The 18,738-nt window shown below is 39.4% G+C and overlaps 2 protein-coding genes across 6 annotated transcripts; one reads left to right on the forward strand and one right to left on the reverse strand.

Annotated features, from left to right (window-relative positions):
• Positions 1-1,649: 1,649 nt before the first annotated feature.
• On the forward strand, positions 1,650-8,663 carry LOC112567024. Of its 3 annotated transcripts, none has more exons than XM_025243462.1 (9): positions 1,650-1,807; positions 2,104-2,625; positions 2,816-2,948; positions 3,315-3,539; positions 3,771-3,886; positions 4,529-4,634; positions 4,833-5,051; positions 5,218-5,330; positions 5,636-8,663. In XM_025243462.1, exons 2-9 carry the CDS (start codon positions 2,110-2,112, stop codon positions 5,741-5,743), a joined length of 1,536 nt encoding a protein of 511 aa, XP_025099247.1. In that variant the 5' UTR covers positions 1,650-1,807; positions 2,104-2,109; the 3' UTR covers positions 5,744-8,663. The 3 variants fall into 3 exon arrangements, with proteins under 3 accessions (XP_025099247.1, XP_025099248.1, XP_025099245.1); XM_025243463.1 differs by having other exon boundaries at positions 1,666-1,812; XM_025243460.1 differs by lacking the exon at positions 1,650-1,807 and adding an exon at positions 1,830-1,974.
• Positions 8,664-8,758: 95 nt separating this feature from the next.
• LOC112567025 (achaete-scute homolog 4-like) lies at positions 8,759-13,408 on the reverse strand. Of its 3 annotated transcripts, none has more exons than XM_025243464.1 (4): positions 13,284-13,408; positions 11,834-12,312; positions 10,653-10,866; positions 8,759-10,046 (listed from the first exon to the last, which is right to left on the reverse strand). In XM_025243464.1, exons 2-4 carry the CDS (start codon positions 12,010-12,012, stop codon positions 9,744-9,746), a joined length of 696 nt encoding a protein of 231 aa, XP_025099249.1. In that variant the 5' UTR covers positions 12,013-12,312; positions 13,284-13,408; the 3' UTR covers positions 8,759-9,743. The 3 variants fall into 3 exon arrangements, with proteins under 3 accessions (XP_025099249.1, XP_025099251.1, XP_025099250.1); XM_025243466.1 differs by having other exon boundaries at positions 11,834-12,014; positions 13,284-13,361; XM_025243465.1 differs by lacking the exon at positions 13,284-13,408 and having other exon boundaries at positions 11,834-12,383.
• Between the last annotated feature and the right edge of the window lie 5,330 nt (positions 13,409-18,738).

Genomic DNA, 18,738 nt, shown 5'->3' on the forward strand with positions numbered 1-18,738 from the left:
TGTTCATAATGTCCTGACAATGACGCAACTCGTTCTCGCCTTGACAATTCGCTAACGCTCGTTTTCGCAAACTGTCCGTGCAGTCCTCTGCCCTGACTATTTCTCGGAACTTCTCTTCCTCTACATCCCAGCCAAACTACTCCGGTTGCACTCACACACACACACCCTCGTTTTTCCTAATGTGAGAGTGAGAAGCCGTTCACTGTCAATATGGAGTTTTCGCCACCTCCACCTTCCCAAACCCTTCGAACCGAGCATCTTCCTCCACCACTGTTATGCCGGAAATCGTTGCGGTCAGGGTTGCAATCCGGAAGCTGATTTCTGTATCACAGCTGCCATCTTTTCACGATATCAATGACAGTTGTATTTATTGCAGGTTAATAGGTTCAAGTTTTGGAACACATTAAACTTCGTGCACCACTAAGTGTTAAATCGCTTCAATTTTCATCCAAACTGAATGAGTTAAGGCCAATTTGTCCCACATATTCTTCGAGAAATATGATGTGAGCGAAATTCCTAAACTTTCGCAGAAAGGAAATTATTGGACATAAGTATAAACTATATGAAGAAAACACAGTTACATAATATGCCATTCTATCTCCTAATTAACCGTCGCTGAAAAATAAAATGAATTTGCGGAATAAATGGTCATCCTGATGCTTCTGATGCTATAAAGCCTGTTCCTCTGCTGTTTTATGTCTGAAGTTTGATATTTCTTTACTATCGTAGCTATGATACCATGTTCATTAATCACCAGTCCGATGGTTTTGATCTATTGCTGCTTGACATCACAAACGTGTCGTTTGAAACATGCACTCGATATATACTAAGTTATATAACATCACTTACTTTATAGGTATACCACAACTTCATATCTTTCAGTATATTATCAATATTAAATAGAGGAAAAAACAAGCATACCCACTCGCACACACTTTCAAGTAGGTTTACAGTTTCCAAGCTTTGAGGAGAAAAGGAATACACAATTTTAAATGCAGGGTCAGGGTGAATAAATCCTGAACGCTTTAAAGGTTCTTGTATTGATAGAAGGTGCATATAGTTTGAAATGTGCTAAGTGCCTAAAATAACGGTTGAAGGAGATAGAATTTTGTTTGTTTGTTTGTTTGTTTGTTTGTTTGTTTGTTTGTTTGTTTGTTTGTTTGTTTGTTTGTTTGTTTAAGCTACAGCTATACGGTTAGGGACAAACCACTACAACCTCTGTTTCTATAATTAACTGCTTACTTCTGCATAGGGTAGGGGATGATGAAAGGCTGATGGAAGATTTTGGTTACATTGCTAGGGAAGTGTATTTCTTGTGTATATCTTGCTTCTTTGTAAAATGTTTTACGTGGTAGTATTTAATGTTTTGTGTATATATTTATACCAAAAAAACTCCCAATAAAGCGTGTGTGCAGAGCGGTGGGGAAATTAGCTATAAGTGTATTGTGTCACAATTCTGGCGCAACTTTGCTGGTACTGATTTACAGCATCAGTTTCTTTGCTATTCTCCTTTAAATTCAGAAAAACAGAAGAAATGTATATTCTCATTCTTTACCATACGCTTCTACACATTTGGATATTTCTCCTCTCTGGGTTGTGTTGTCAGGAAATTCCAGTAGATATTTATAGAACGAGTCAATGAATGTCAGAGTCACTTTGTTTACACAACACCTATCTGGTGATTTGATATCTTACCTGCTGCATTTTTCAGAAAACTGGGCGTAGTAGGGACTAAAGCCAATTTGAAGTGGTGGATACATTGTACGTGTGACATTCTGAAAGATCATTTGACTCCACTCCTCGACATGTAAGGTACCACATAGTATACAGGATTAGAACAAAGATCGAGTTGAAGTATAAGTTTGTATTCATCAGTTTGAAGCCATTAGAGCCTGTGATACGAAGACCAGACACAATATTTTGAGTTTGGTCGTCGCTTAGAGCGCTCGAAGAGGGTTCATAGTTATATTCATGGTAATTACGATCTTCCTCGAAGCATATTGTCTGCTGGCGTTTTCTGAACATGTAATTTTCTGGTTTCAAATATCTTCTGTGTCCATGTGAATGTTTCTGTGTAGCTTTATTTTGTGTGTGTGTGTGTAGCATACGATGTCGTCAGAAATCCTCCCAGAGGTGGGCGCACCGGAAGACTGTCTAGCGATGATTTCGCCCGATGACATCGAGACGATCCGAACTCTCTTCCAGCAGCGGCCTGATTTGTGGGATGATTTCAAGACCCTGACTGAAGTTGTGGACTGTCTGAACGAACACGTGACAGATTACCAGAAAATACACGGTTTGTTAAATAGAATCTATGGCAGCACCAGTGTAAATTTAAACAAAGGGATAGAAGAGTTCTCTCGCTTTGCCGCCGCCGTACAGTTTGCAGAGAAAGGTGTGGAGTTTATGAGGCAGACGATGACAAAGAAAGGGCTAACGTACATCACACAGTTCACTTTCCCGCACCCGGATGTCGAAAGAAGTTGTTTATATATGTTAAGATTCATGTTTCATAATTACTCATGCTATAGCAAGGAGTTTGCCACAAGACTTGCAAAGACAGGTGTGCTGCAGGACTTGATGGAAGATCTGAAGCACATGAAGGATCAGTCAGCTGAGCGTTTGGTGAGTGAAATTTGCCCCATTTAACATGCCGATCTGTATTCTTTTATCTTCTTTTGTGCTTTCGGGTGAATGTGAACAGTGCTTTGACATGTACAACGACGATTTGACGAAGAGCGCTTTTGAAGTTTTTAATGTTTTTTTTTTAAATTACGTGTATGCATAAATTTGTTTACGTTTTGTAATAACACAGGAGAAAGGTGAAGCTTTCAAATCGGTCATAGCTATCGTACTCAACTGCTGTCGAACCTCTGATGGTCTGGCCATCGTTATGGCAATGAATATAAAGGAAGAACTCAAACCTTTTCTTTCCAAAGATGATCTTGGTAAGTAACAAAATGAGATTTTCACATCTTTTTTGTAGAATCCAATAATATTTCAATAAGGAGTGACGAAACATTTTTCTACAAACAGAATAAAGCAAGGTAATTCTAATCATCTCATTTTCTCTAGGGTTATATTTAATTTTCCACATGTGAGTATAAGTAAGCAGGAAAATATAAAAATCTAATATACTTTGTGTCTTGGTGGTTGGCTACAACGATAAAATTGCAGTTAGAGTGATATCGTGGTGGTGGTGGTGGTGGGTGGGTGGGTGGTGGGGTGGTGGTGGTGGTGGTTACGGAAAGTGTTAACAGCATCTTTTTTATATTCTTAGAATGTATTTTCTGGTTACTGAATTTTTTTATTAGATATTCAAACGCTCGCACTCTGCACCCTCAGTTTCCTCGTTGAGGACCATGAACTGGACCTGCTGAAAGTCGACAAATCTCTGATGCAATATTGTGTCCAGTGTATCTACGGGGCTGCAGACTCAAAAAGAAAAAGTCATAATGGATGGTTGATGGAAGAACTCCTAGCCCTCTTATCGAGACTCGTCAGGAATGATTCAAACAAGCGTCTGATTTTACGAACTGGTAAAACCGATGTTACTTGTAAAGTTGTAGTTTTGGAAAGTTTATTGAATAGTCTCATCATGCTGTTCATGTTCACGTGTGTGTGTGCGCGCCAATAAAACATTTAAAGCACCAACTAAATTGATGTTTTAAACAACGCTAAAACTCTGACACAATGTATTTTAAGGCAAAGCTATTACCTTCTTACCCTTGTGTGCCAACAGCTTGCATGCTGCTTTGCTGTCTTATCAGGTGGGTTGAAAATGCTGGGCATGGTGCTTGAAACAAGGACGGAGATGGAGCAAGCGAATGCGATTATGCTTCTGAATAAGCTTGCAGTAGAAACAGAAGGCAAACTATTGATGCAGGTTGATCACTTTATGCTGATCTCACTATTTGTTTCTTATATCTTCAGTATCTTTAGAATTCGGTACTTTACCAGAAGCAACAACAACAGCAGCAGCATCAGTATAATCAACAACAACAGCATTATTGTTGACGTCGCACCTGTTTGGTTGGTGTGGCAATATTGATACTTCTAAAGACTTTATATATATTGTACACTTTGATGAAATGTAAATGAGTTAATGAAGATATATATATATATCGCGTTTTCCCGAAAATAAGACCTAGCTGGAAAATAAGTTCTAGTATGATTTTTCAGGATGTTCGTGATCAAAGCCTTAGTTAAGATCCTCACCCAAAAGAACGGATTTTGTACGTCCATTGAAGTATATGATGGATCCACTGAATCGTAAAGTAAGGATATTGAAAGATGAATAAATAACGTTATGACTTATGGCGATATTCCACACGAAAATGACATGGTTGTATTAGAATGAATGTAGATTTCTGTACCTAAATAAATGTCGATTTTCATTCATGAAAAAATATAACATTCCCTTAAAATAAGCCATAATGCCTCTTTTGAATCAATAACTGATATAAAATCAGGTCTTACTTTCGGGAAAACCCGGTACACTGATGTATTATATTGATGCTTTTGACAGGCAGAGGCCAGTCTTTTGACGACTCTTTCAATACTAGAATCGGATGAGAACAAATCATTTCGCGAACAGGCAGCTGACCTTCTAAAGACAATCCACAAAATAAGCGGTAAATTATGTCTTCTCATATGAGTCTGTATTAAATAAGTCTACCTCTAAATACATGGACAAACAAATAATTTTGTAATAAAGAAGGGTTTGCTTTTGTAAGATGTTACACCCGATTGCGCGCACTATTTCAAATAAGTTGAACTTACTTTGAACTTACTTGCCTTTAATTTTTCATTTATTCTGTGGGCTGTTGAAGTAACACCAGGCCAGCAGGAAATACTAACACTTCTAAGGGACCGAGTAAACACGCTGGCCATCCTTGACACCAGTGAGATCGGCTTTGTGCTCTGTCAGCTTCAGGTCCTCGCCACTGGAGGTCGCCACAGTCACAAGGATTTCTCCGCCATTCAGCTTCTAGAAGTCTTGTCACTCTTCGTCAAGGGAAACAAACAGGGCCAGCAGATAACAGCTCAAGGTTGTTGCTAGGAGTGTTTCTAAGCGTATTTCTATCTTAAAATGGTCATCCAAAAGCACCTACCACCTATCACTCTTACGCTCGCACAAGCAAACACACTTGTTATACACTCGTGAGCGCCCATATGCATGTTGCTTACAGGATGCTCTTATCTTTATCATAATAGGACTGGATACACTGTGTTGTTACCTGAGGAAAGGTGAGGATGCAGAGAAAAGACTGGTGCTTGGTATCGTCCTGGATATTGTGTCCGACACGGAGGCTCTCAGATTGGTAAAGGTCAGCACTTGTATATTCCTCAAAATTGTCATAATTTAAGACGTAATGTTATGTTGATATATATTTCTGTCATGGTCATTATGTGGTTTGTCCATGCCAAAACAGCTAATAGTTTGACACCTCATACCTCAATCAACCATGAACAAAAAGTTTACTCTACCATTAAAGTTTCTTGTTGGTGCATTGGTATATCTTTGTCTTGCTATGCATATATCAATATACACATGAGAGTGTGTGCACATATATGTAGAGATCTATACATTTTTGTCTTTATTACAATTTTTTTTCTTACTGTTCTTTCACAGAATCATTCAGGTTTTGTTTCATTGCTGGATGGACTCCGAGCTTCTGAAAATGAAGAGCTTTCTCAAAAGGCTAACCTCATCTTATGTGCTATTGACCAGAAAATGTAGAAACTTGTCGTGTCTGAAGTATAATACTCAGTGGTATTTGTAAGTTAGTGCACAATATAAATGTCAAAGACAGTTACCTTTGGTGCACGCAGCAACCACCGAACAACTGTTCTCTTTTTCAGTCTACAGAACATAGAAATATTGTTCTCTTCATATTTCGGGTTAATATGCATTCTTAGTTTTAAGAATTGTTTTATGCAATTACTTACACGGTTGTCGTTTTACTGTGTAATAGATAAGACTTTTCTACTTTAACCACAGTAGCCTGCACTCGCTGATGCCCACTTTCTTCATCTGTGACTGTGATAATGCGCGTGATAAAATTTACGAAGCAAATAATTTTAATTATTTGTGGTTACTCTCTATTTCATATAAAAACTTTTATTTATTCTGTTTAAAATGTATTCATAAAACTGTTCTTCATTACATATTTTAAAATCTGTGTAAACAGGTAAAGACTCAATATTTTGCTGTGTTTGCAGTGCCTCTTGTAATGATCTACACTTTTTTCTACATTTTTCATCGGCATTTGGTTTGATTATTTACCTACCAATGGCCTTTTATTTATTCCTCTGCTAGTATCAACTCCCTCATCGCCGTTAGACCTTTCTGGCTTTCTTCGTTTTTACAAGTTGTCCCTGGGATAGACATTACATCAGTACAAAACAGTCATGTGTTTCGACATTGTACTGCAATTTCTCCCTTGTGATCACACAATTTTTTGTCGACATGTTTGATTATTGAGCAAAACATATGTACAGTCGTTGAATGATAGTTTTCCTTGTTCGATAACATTTCATCTTACAAGAGTAGAAAGAGAGACGCCTTCAGAGTGTTTTTAATACAGACTGACGAGCATTTGTCTTTCTTGGGCTTCACGGGAGGCCAGTAGTTCGCCACGCGCCGGCGGCTGAGCTCTAGTCAGCAAACAGTGGAGCGTGGCAAACTTCAGAGGCCATGTTTACAGAGCGGAATGCGAGCAGTCTGGGTTAGAGTGACGTGTTAATGGTTTCCTGCGCCGACGTGCCCTCTAGTGGCGGCCGTGGATTGAGGGACCTGCGTTGTCACACTTTGATTCTGATAAGGATAGCTGTGAAGCTTAATTTCTTAATTCCTTCTTTCTGTACTACGTTGTTCTCATTTTTTGTTTTTAATGTTCAGATTCTTTTTTTGGGGGGGATGTGGGAGGGAAGTTTTTAATTTTTCTGGAGAACTTTGCTTTGCTTGTTTTCTCTGGTTTTACTTTTCCTAGAAATAAACAGTGGGCTTAAAATAAACAAAAATGAAGCATCTGCTCCTGTGCCTGTGTGTGTCTGGATTATTCTCTTTAGGATGGGAGGACTCCATCTTTTGTTCAAATTTTTTATATAAGCAACAAACTCAGTCAATTAATCAATGACAAACCATCGCTTATTTATGGCCTCACTTCAACACTGTCATTCAATCAATCACTATAAATATTCACATGGCGCTGCTCACTTACAATCCTCGTTGACTAGTGAGATTCCGACTTCTTGATCATTCGTCCTTCTGCCAAGAAGCTTTTGGCGTCCATCATTTCACAGCCATGCTGAGATAGGATTTTTTACCCTCTCCTTTCCTTGTCTTCGATTCCCGTCTTATCAGAAGCTAATCTCCGAGGTTGAGAGGGTCGGCCCAGCCGGACCAAATCAATTAAAGAGCGGTAATCCTAGATGATGCCCGCCATCTTGTCAGCAGGTGGCGCCGCGTAGTGTCGGACATCTTCTCGGGAGATAACCGCTCTTTAGCGCTACATTGAGGATCTTACCCACGTGTCTCGCACGCGTCGTGGCTGCTGCCCTCGCTATCAACACGAGCGCCCCCTGGTGCCTCACAGCGAAACGCGACACCGCGAGGTTCTGGAGTGTTGGTCTGTCTGCCTACGTCACGGTTGCCGAGGATTATGGGAAGCCGCAAAGATTTTGCTATGTCGATATGGCAAGTGGTGGGGGAGGGAGCTTCCTACAAAGTGTCCTTCCTAAAACCCTCGGCTTATTCATGACTAATGCGCGGAGGCCAAACTGTGCATTAATGCACGCGCGTCTGAGGTAGGCATGACTGAGGGTAGTAACTTGCTCTTTCTATGTCGTCAGTTTGGATCACGTGACCAGATAGCCCTTTCTTCCAGGCCCCAGACAAATATCACACAGGTACACGTGAATGAGTAGCTGAGAGCAAACAGAAAAGTTAATAATAACAGTTTTAAATACAGCTGAAATATATCATATATTTACGCTGCAATATTTGTCAACATATTTTGCAGTCGTTATCTTCATCGTTTCGAATAATCCCTGACCTTTTGGGCTGGTGTCTCGACTTTGAGGCAATAGATCAGCAGTAGATGGGTCTTTCATTTATCAGGAAAGTAGAAGGTGGTTGAGGAAGTGGAGTAAGCTCCTCCTTTCCTGCGTTCTAGACTCGGTGAACCATTTAAGTCCTCGGCCAGTAGACCAATAGACAATAATTTGTGTGCCCCCTTTACGTGAATACAGGCTTGTGGCATTATTCTTAAATCAACGAGATAGTCCAGATGTCCTCTAGTACTGGAACAATTCAAGCTACGGAGGGGAATTTAGCTTCGCTTTGTAATCAGCAAATTGTAAGAAAATTCCAGCAATTTATACATACCAGAGTCTGTACTAGCAAAAGAAAATGTTTTACCGAATGTGGGTAAACATTATGCTGTGTGTGTGTGTGTCTTAAGAATAATCTAGATGTAAGACCGCGTGTTTTGCGTTGTATTTGATGCACAACCTGCCTTATCCATTTCTGTAACAAGCACTTGCCCAGCCATTTTTGTAACTGAGAACACATCCCAAGTTGATCACTGGGATTAATAAAATTGATCACTTGTCATTTGTCATTTGTCGAATAAGGAAGGAAATTGTCTTTGATCTTTCGATGACAGTTTCTCTCTATTACTCTTTAGCTCTCTCTCTCTCTCTCTGTCAATCACACACACACATATTCAAAAAAACAAAGACACGTCAAAAACAAGCTTGAACATATCCCGACATATTACACTCAGGAATAGGAATATTGCACACGAGGAAATATTTGTACTGCTCCTTAGAGATTTCACAGCTTTAGTTTAGCTTCTGTTCATCGTTTCTTTTGAGCAGTATTTTCGCCCAAAACAATTAGCTAGACTTCAACACACATGGAGAGAATTACTCTCACAAGCAGTATATCCGTATGTCTGTTCGGGAATATTCCATGCACAATGAAGAATGTAATCAATCGTCTTTCCTCTATTGTCTTTGTTGACTTGAGGTTCATGACAGCTGTATGCCGGGGGTAAAGTGTGGTGTAGTGACATGGAAAGTTGTCAATAGGAATGCACTATTTTTTTCTGACATGTATTAAGATAATTCCTTTTAGAATCATTGAAGCTGTGTTTGGAGATTTTTTCTCTAGGATTTTTCTTAAATTTTTGTTCAAAGGAATTAGCAATGAGTCTGAATTGTAGAATTTCCTGTACTACCGTGAGTTTTCTTGTTGCATCGTGTGATTGTACGAAAGCCACGCGAGATTTCACTAGCATCAACACCATTCAAAACCATACTTCTCTGAAAGATTCTCCACTAATTTTCACATAGGATGTCGTCGTTCTCCATCATACTAAAATATGTATGTATTGTGTATGTATTGTGTATGTATGCAGTCACCTCGGTCCATGTAAACTGAGGATAATTCTGAGATCCTTTAGAAGACTGTACCACCTTTGTCATATCAGGGAGACAACCAACTCTAAAAAGCAGTGTTTCAATTCATCATCACGCCTTCTTTATGTCCTTCGGTGTAAAAACACAATCAGAGAAGAGTTTAGACAAATACTATTGAAACATACTAGTGACAGCGACTGCTCATGGTATGAAATCCTCTAGCACTGAATCATCAAGTTTGTGAGATACTTCAGTTATCTGTAATACTGGTCTTTGTCTTCTTGGTTCTTTTGGTCTCTCTGTCTCCACTTGTCTCACTTTGTCACACGTCGCTTTTTGTGTGAATGCTCGTCGTCCGGAATACACCCAGACATCCCTGTGTGGTCTGGCGACGAAGAATCTCTTCTTTTTTTCGCCTCAGCTCCACCACCAACACCGCAACCACTGTGTTTGCTGTGGTCATGCCTGACCTGGCTGCCCACCTTCACCTTGACTGTCGATGCTCTGTTTTCATCTTCAGTGTCAGTGTTCGGGGTACATTCCGCGGAGTCTGGCACGACGGCGAGGAGTTGCTGAAGCTGTCGGATATATTCTATGGCACCACGCAAGGTCTCCACCTAAAGGATTGACACGTGAAAGCGAATTAAAGACATGAAGTCAAAATTTTATTTTTTTGTTTATTTATTTGTAACCTTTCGTCAAGACATCGTCATTGTGTCTATACGTCCAGCTATCGATTCATCTTTTCTTCGTTTCACTTTTCTTTCTTCTTTTCATTTTCTGCCTTCACATTTCTGGTTAGTCAATATTAATGTGAGTAATAATCTGATATACCAAGGTAGGGTGACATACGTGTGTTTGTGCGTGCTTGCGTGAGTGTAATGGAGAAAAAAAGTTTTGAGTAATTTAATAATTTTCTCCAGTACATTATTACCTATAAAATAAAAAATCTATATTGGGTTTACAATAAAAAGTACTGATTATTAAAACAAATATTAAATCAATTCAACTTAAAATACAAAATAATTGTATCAAATAAAAAGCAAAATGAAGATCAAAGGAGATAGTGCCAAGAAAAGATATGAATAAGTAGAAAGCACAAACAATATGGAGATGCAAATAAAATCAATCTAAATAGAAAACAATTTTCACAAACATATATCGTTCACAGAACAACGTGAATTGCTTAGAGCTGCTGGCTCGAACCTGCAGCTGACATTCACCTTGCTGATGCGCTTCTCCTTGTTGGCGAGGGGCAGATGCTCCTTCAGACGCTCATACCCTTCGTTGACGCACCGCACGCGCTCACGTTCTCGCTCATTGCGCTTGCGGATGAAGCTGGGTTCCACGGCGGCGTGCAGCGCCAGGGCCCCTGGCAGGGGGATCATGCACAGGGGGGAGTAAGGGTCCGCCAGCTTGCGGCTCTCCATTTCGTACCTGGCAAACATGGGAGTACTACTGAGTAGGTTCTTACCGCGGGGGTCTAATGTCCCATAATTCTACAGAGTTTGGTTCTCTTGTATACTCGGTCCATAACTCCTTTAATCGTCAAATGCATGATGCGTGGCTGCAGAAGCTCTTATTTGTGGACCAAGCAAGCACATAAAGTCATCATCATTATTATTATTATTATTGTTGTTGTTATTGTTGTTATTATTATTATTGGAGCGACCTAGATACGTATTAAACTCTGGAGCTTTGTTTACGCAGTTTATGCTAAAAATTTTAAAGAATTGAAAAAATGGGTTTATTTACAACTAAAATTCAATTAATTTTTTTTTACATATTAGCTATAGTGAAAAATAACGACTGTCTATCGTGGGACTTGCTAGATAACAAGACATATTTATTAGACTTTTTATTAACTTTTAGTCTCCTGTAAGTAACATTAGAACATAATTTTATGTTGAGTGGTCAGATAATTAAAATCTACAGTCAGGTCCTGACATCATTGTTTATCCGAACTAGTTTCTTAAAAAAACTATTTTGAATCGTATTAAAATCACTGAAAAAGTAAGAAAATAACAATAACAAAAATTAAGAGAGTGCCTCAGATTAGCATTCATTTCATGAAACAAGAAACAACACCTCCCACATTGCTTTGCCTTGATTTCTATTAACTAAAACTACTCATGCAGGAAGCAGAACAATTGATAACTTCAGGGACTTTGCCAAAAAATAAATATAAATAAGAGCAACAACAGTAATGCCAGAAGACTGACAGAAGACCATATATTAAGGAACGGGAGTTATGTCGTCTCCTTTGGTCTCTGACTTTAATGACAAGGAAATTGAAGTTCCAACCGTTTTGCATACCAAGTGCGCATCTTCGTATAGTCCTGGACTTTGTTCATCTTCCAGTATCATACACTAGGTACCAAAATATGTCTGAAAGTAGACTTACCGCAGCCCATCCAGCTGAATACTGGGACTGTGAATGATACGACGAGACAACAGCGGGTACAGGCCGCTCCCTCCTTCATCGCCAAGATCTGTGGGAATGCCCAGGTCCTCACACGTGGGTGATGTCATTTTGACCGGATGTAGATCAACGTAACCGCCGTAACGGCCTCTCATGTCCATGGCTGAGTTTTATTCAGGTAACGCAAGAAAAAAGAAAGACGAATGATCAGTTTTTGCGTGATTCAAGTCCACTCCTTTCTCTGACTAAATTGTTATTCCATGTCCGTTCCTTTGAAGTTTAAATATATCCTTTCTTCTGTGATGAGTAATTCTTTCGGTGGTTTTTTTGTTTTATTGCAGGTGATTTTTTTTTTCTTTTCTGGCAGAATTAGATCACTAAAAGTTTTTTCTTAATCTCTTCTTCTGCGTAGCGCAATATCCATGTGCTTTATTGTTATCTCCAAGCAATCCCAGAGAAATCTGTCAAAAACAAAATGTTCAAAAAATTTTAGACATCACATACCTTACATCTACAAACGTGCGCGCGTGGTTTTTAGATGTATTTCTCCACATCTATGTATACGTGCCTGAATTACTGTTTCTTTTTTCTGTATGCATTCTGTCATTAAATATTTTCTGGGGAAGGGCAGACAAAAGGGTGTGCCTGGAATACACAGTTAAAAGTTGAAAAAAAAGGGATAAAAGTACACTAGAAAAACTTATAGATGGAGAAACTACGATTTCATGGAATTATGCAACTACTCGATCATTCTACTGTTGAATATTCAGATGACTAAAATTATTTCAGCTCTCATTATTGCAGTTCAGTGAATGGGAACCTTCAACGCCTTTATGAGCATGAATAGAGCGCGACTTCGAAACAATTATGTTGAAAGGATTTGAAATACTGTCTTGTAGACGATTGTTGTCAAGCAGTGCATTTTTTCTGTCATTTTTACGTTTGCGTCACAGTTATTCCCATATTTTCTATTTGATCATTATAAAATATTTATAATGTGGTCTCTTATTTTCTGATTAGCCATCGAATGACATTTTGAATTTAAAAAAAAACATAATTTTGAATCTTGTTGAGTGCCTTACAAAAAGCACAAAATGCAACAAAAAAGGGTTTGCCGCAAAATTATATTTCTTCAAGAATTCGTCGCCAGGTTCTAAAACACAGTATATCCATGTTTTATTAATTAAAAGGACGAGAAAGAGATGTTAAAAGGGAAAGTAAGCTATGTTCCTGAAAAACCCAAATCATTGTTTAATAAGTCAATTTATGGAAGGCGGTCACACCTTTCCCTTCCATACCCTAAGCTGCTCAAAACTCATATCTCTGACCATTAATATATTCCACTGAGATGCTGCGCTGTCCTTTTTCTCTATTGTGATTAGCATTCACACATGTTATGAATGCTTGCGTCTATTCTTAGTTAATTACCTACCTTGTGTGATTGTGAAAATGGTGTGCTGCTATCCAACAGTTGATCGGTCTATCAGTGCTAAGCTGTATTTCTGGTGTCAGTGTTATCACCAGCAATCTCTTTCACGCCCAGTGACAAGCATCTTTACTGACCACCAATGGCCTTCTACGCCGAGGACCTCAGTTTTAAAGCCCGACTGAGGAGGGCGACAAACCAGGCATGCGCTTCGTTTGATTGGCTGGCCTGTGTTGATTGACAGGCTTGGAATGGTCGGTAAGGGCGGGGTCTGCGTCAAAAGACAAGGGCAGGTGACCGTCGTCTTCTTGGTTGGTCCTTGACCGTTCGTGGTGAACTTTTGCCATGCTTTTCAATGACTGCACGTGTACGTCTGTGTGTGTGTGTGTGTGTGTGTGAGTTAGACCCCGTTTTCTTTTTAAAAGAAGAAAACAATGAAGACATACGCAGAAATAGTATTCAAATGGAATTCAGCGAGAAAGAAAAGTTAAAATACTATTAAATAAACTTTCATGTTCAGTTAAGAAATGGAATCATTACAAAAATAAAAGACGCAATGACAAGTCCTGTTATAAATGTCAAAACGTAAAAACTTAATGTTTTCTGTGTACTGGACGAAACCTAACTCTGCAATCGCTTACTGCGCAGACAAAAAGAACCAGATGAGTCAGATAATGTATTTCTTATTCTTGAATAAAAAGCCATGGCAACTACTTATTCTTGCCTTACTTTTAAAAAAATGAAAGAGTTTTAGCTACGATAACATCCTCAACGTTATTACTTTTTCTTTACTATGATCTCTTCTTTCTTTACGATCAGTTGCTGCATCACCAAGTCAATGAACCGAGCTTTTGTGGTTCATCTTTCACAGTTATCCCTATGTCATCAGACTTTAAATTGAGGACACATCAAAACAGCTGTGGGGGACACAAATTCCTGCTATCATCTGAACGTTGTTTCTGTTTTAAGTACTACTTCTATAAACGACAAGCTTGAAAAATATCGACCGATAATACATAAGTCAACATATTGAAACTCTCTAAAATTATTATTGTTAAACGTATAAAACAAATGATAATTATTCATTGTTCACATTTGCAATGATCAGGAACCTTTTAAAACACGTTTTAACCTTCATTCTTGAGTTTCTTCAAACGACGAAATGTTTTAGCCGAGTAAGACATAAATTTTGTGTAAAAATCAATATATCAAGTAGCAAATAGTTCGTGACTTGCTTGCGTGTGTAAATTTGATTGATGGATGTTTATCTATGGGAGTGAAGGCTACCTGTGTTTTAATATCAGCTAGCGGACAGGTGTGTCTCACTGAATACAACTCTCTGCCCAGGTAGAGGCCCAGCGCCTGCGAACAGTCTATCACTTCCCCCAACTTGTCTCCAGTGGTTCAGTCCGGAAATTCTTTAACATAAGAATCTGGCTAGATACAATACTAAATCTGACATTTACAGTGTTGTCATGCCTATTACTCACATGTTGCTAGATAAGATCAATGGAAAAAAAAAAACTATGCTAGTTTACTTCACCACAGTTCCTCATATTTCCTCAATTACAGAATTGACATTTGTATGCTGTTAGTATTTATTATATATGTGCAGTGTTCTTTGCGTTAAGCACTTTGAGTTCTCTTTAATGGTGGAAAAATGTGCCATAGAAATCATCATTATCATTATCTTGTTGATGAAAGGTTGTAAACAGAGGGCTTGTTGTATTTCACAAGTACTGCATTGAATGTTTCAAAAAAGAAAGAAAGAAAAAGACTCAAAAGGGAAACAAGACAAAGGATTGATTGTCTTGTATAATCTTTACTGTTTTGTCAGACTCAGATGGAGTGCCCCGAGGATTTGTGCTTGTGGCATGCCATGATAACCGCCCCATCTCCACCCCTTCCCACTCACCCACCTTTGCTTTCGCGTGCCACAAACACAAAAGAAGAAACAGGAAGAACAAATGGACGCATAACAATGATCATAATTGCATGTTGGTGAGAAGAAAAGTCATACAGGCTGAAAGGAATGAAGACATTCTAGAAGGCTCCGCTTTCACCTTGTGCATGTTCTTATGAAAAGAGCTGAGACCCACAGGTGTGATTCTCACCCATAGATACAGTTGACCGGAGTGCTTTTCCCTCCGGAGTGTGTCGCGCACCCCTGCGGAGACCTAATGTTACCAGTTGCACACTCCCTGTCTACTGTGACCTTTGCCCTGCCACGCGAGTGGCACGCGATCTGCGCATGTCCGGACGAGAAATAACGTGCACAGTTTGCAGGAGGACAGGTAATATGGGAGGCGATGACGGGAAAAGTGAGCCACGCTGTTAATGAGAGAATCAAACCAGGTGTGAGAACCTACATTCTCTCTCTCTCTTGCCCCTCATCCTCTGTCGTGGCTTGAGGCAGACAGTCTATCGTGATGATTATCTAAAACAGACATACATACAGACAGACAGATATTGCAGGTTTACTCAAAATTGCAATTCATTTTTTCAATGGTTTAATAACGGATATATCCACCGTAGCCTTTAAATAAGTAACCATACAGAAGATTGTAGAAATACAGACAATGGTTCCTTGTGGTCAAGTTTTATACAAAGTAAATAAAACCTAAATAATTAGAATAGATATATGCCGAGGTGTAACTCTGACAAAAAAGCAAAACAATACGAAACAAAGGTTTACATAGGTTCCATCTGCCATAAATCCCTGCTAAACAAAGAAAGAACAGAAAGGGGTGGGTGGAAACAGCCAACATGAAATAAGCTGGATCTTTGCATGAAAGTATCTGGAAGACCAGGATTTGTGTTTTAAGTTACAGACATGCCGAGGAGCATGTTGGATTTATGATGCTGTAATCTTTCGCTGGCATATTGGAAGGTGAATTATATAGAGACACAAAGTATCAAACGGCATACCTAGTTCCCCAGTGATCCCAGTCACATTTTTACAATGAGCACGTTTGATCACAGCTGGTCAAGCCAATCCCCAACAATTTGGCTCTACGGTGTGCAAAAATAAAGAAAAAGAAAAACTTCAACGAAAATGTGAAACTTAATGAGTCAAATGAGTTTTCTTCCCCACAAGTACGTACGCCATCGACTTTCATCGCGAAAACAGAAAATGCTTTCGAGTTCCTGTGCAGCCTGCATGTTAATACAAGTCAACCAGCAAAAGACAAACAGATAACCGGAGACGGAAATCTTAGAGGACAAAGTCTTTTATTAAGAACAGTAAAGAAACTAAAACAGTGACAGCAGGCCATGCTATTGTATGACCAGAAGCGCACAGTAAACACTGGTTTTTAAAAGAACAGGGCTTTTTTTTTTTTTTTTTTTTTTTTTTTTTTTTTACAAAAAACAACAATCTAAGACGAAACAGATATGTTTATTGCTAGTGCTGTCCCTTTCAGAGGGTGGTTCCAAAGGTCAACAGCACGTGCAGGAGGCGACAACTCGCGATTCATCTCCTCCCTTGTGGCTGCATGCGAAGAGCTCTGCTCTGAAAACCAGAGACAGGTTTGAGCGGGAAACGTGATGCTGTGCTGCACGCGTTTGTGCACGTGACGCTTTGTCAGCACGTGCGAAAGGAGCGAGAGGCGCTTGCAGATCCGTAGGAGCCACACAGCTCTGGGACACCGGCTCCAGCTTCCGGAAGCTAATCCCCCCATCACCCCAGCTCCTCCTCGGCGACTCCATCTGCAAGGGGAGAGAGAGAGATGGAGTGAAAGTGAGACTTTCTAGTCTTTTTCTTGGTCGCTTATCTATACTTTCAGAACTTCCTTCAGAACAACTGATTCAGTTTTCCTCAATTTCAATAATGCTCTCATCGAGTTGAAGACGTTTAATGTGAAGTTTCCGGTTTCATGTAAATCAACTTTCTTGTTTATCATTCCATTCATGTTTCCGACATCTGGAACTTTGGTTAATATATGGAGCTTAATTCCGAACTGATCTTCTTTTTCCCAGTCGCTTATCTACACTTTCAGGTAAGCTTTCAGAACAAATGACTCTGTGCCCCTCAAATCACTTATTCTCTATGAGCAGTGAGTTAAAGATGTTTCATGTGGCGTTTCCTGTTTCATATAAATCATCTTCCTCGTTTGTCATTCCATTTACCCTGCTCTGTAACTGTAAAATTCAATTATTTGCATTGAAATTATGAAATTGTAACTCTGTCAAGGTCGCCTAGGTAAGCACACCGCCACACACACATATACTTGCACGCGACAAAGAAAGAAATATTGGAGATAAAATATAAAGAATGCACTGGAGGTGAACGAATCATAGACGCACGCATGTGCCTCCGCGCGCACACATGCACACACGCACAGGCCCACTCGCACGCACGAGAGAGGAAATAAAAAGCAAGGCGAATGGCCGGCTTCCACGGGTATGATCGGAGTTATAGATGAAGGCGCGTGGTGGAGAGGTATTTGACACCACAAACACGGCAAACTTTCTCGACCTAAACAGTGACTACGCATGCGCGGCACGTGGCAATCGCTGGATTTCAACAGGTGTTCCACAATCCCAGGCCCCAAAAATTCAGCCTTCAGTTGCGCCTGCTGAGACCCAGATATCTTCATTATTTGCTACTTTCCTTTTGGTCGCCTTACCGTGATGTGCTTAAAGACAAGAAAAAGAACCTCATGAAACTTGTATTTAAAACTAAACAAGGTCTCAATACCTGTTTATGCGCATGTGTGTTGATAATCACAATTTTGCATTTTTTAAATTTATTATTACTTAGAACAGTTCGTGTTTGAGAATGAAAAGCATTTTTTTGACAAAATCATGAAGTAGATATGAGAAACAAAATTCAGCGAGCCGAAATTAAATCGACATGTTTTAGTGGGTAAACAGTAATCACAAACACATTTACACTCAGTCACTACAAGAGACGAAGAAATGCATGAACATGTAAGCCTCGTTTTCGTTTATATTTGTATGAGCAAGGGATAGGAGGGGGGGGCTTTACTCCTGAGCGTATACAAGCTCAGTAAAGATAGGGCATGAAATTAAGAACACTTCTATTTGAAAACTTGAATGTCTTATTGTTGACTAGCCTGGTTCAAGAAACTTAAATACTCGTCCAACAACTGGAAACTCTGTTTAACACATCATCATTCACTTCTGAATACTGACATTTTTGCACTTTTAAACTCATTTATTGTTTAACTAAGGAATTTTTAAATGTCAAATCATTGTCGCTGAATAAGTACTAGTCAATTGTTTCATCCCCATAATTTTAAATAATTTTCTGACGACCTCTCGCTTTCAGTCACAATCGCCCATTGCGGTAGATAAACTAAGTGGGAGTGTAGGGACCGCAAAGACGACCGACACACCTGCTCAGGTGCATATCAATCGACACCACGGCAACAAGAAGAGCGAGTGCAGCGCGGCTCCGGCCGCTGTTTGATCAGCTACAAGGGGCAAGAAGCTTAAG

This window comes from Pomacea canaliculata, linkage group LG6 (genome assembly GCF_003073045.1).
Source record: "Pomacea canaliculata isolate SZHN2017 linkage group LG6, ASM307304v1, whole genome shotgun sequence".
Classification (NCBI taxonomy): domain Eukaryota; kingdom Metazoa; phylum Mollusca; class Gastropoda; order Architaenioglossa; family Ampullariidae; genus Pomacea; species Pomacea canaliculata.

Excerpts from the sequence above, each read along its gene's own strand:
- LOC112567024 (XM_025243460.1), top strand. Across the intron at positions 5,052-5,217 it reads CCAGCAGATAACAGCTCAAG|GACTGGATACACTGTGTTGT; the intron begins GTTGTTGCTAGG and ends TTATCATAATAG. Across the intron at positions 5,331-5,635 it reads AGGCTCTCAGATTGGTAAAG|AATCATTCAGGTTTTGTTTC; the intron begins GTCAGCACTTGT and ends GTTCTTTCACAG.
- LOC112567025 (XM_025243464.1), bottom strand. The coding sequence starts at position 12,012 with ATGGACATGAGAGGCCGTTACGGCGGTTACGTTGATCTACATCCGGTC. Across the intron at positions 10,867-11,833 it reads ATTCAGCTGGATGGGCTGCG|GTACGAAATGGAGAGCCGCA; the intron begins GTAAGTCTACTT and ends CATGTTTGCCAG. Across the intron at positions 10,047-10,652 it reads AGGAGAAGCGCATCAGCAAG|GTGGAGACCTTGCGTGGTGC; the intron begins GTGAATGTCAGC and ends TCAATCCTTTAG.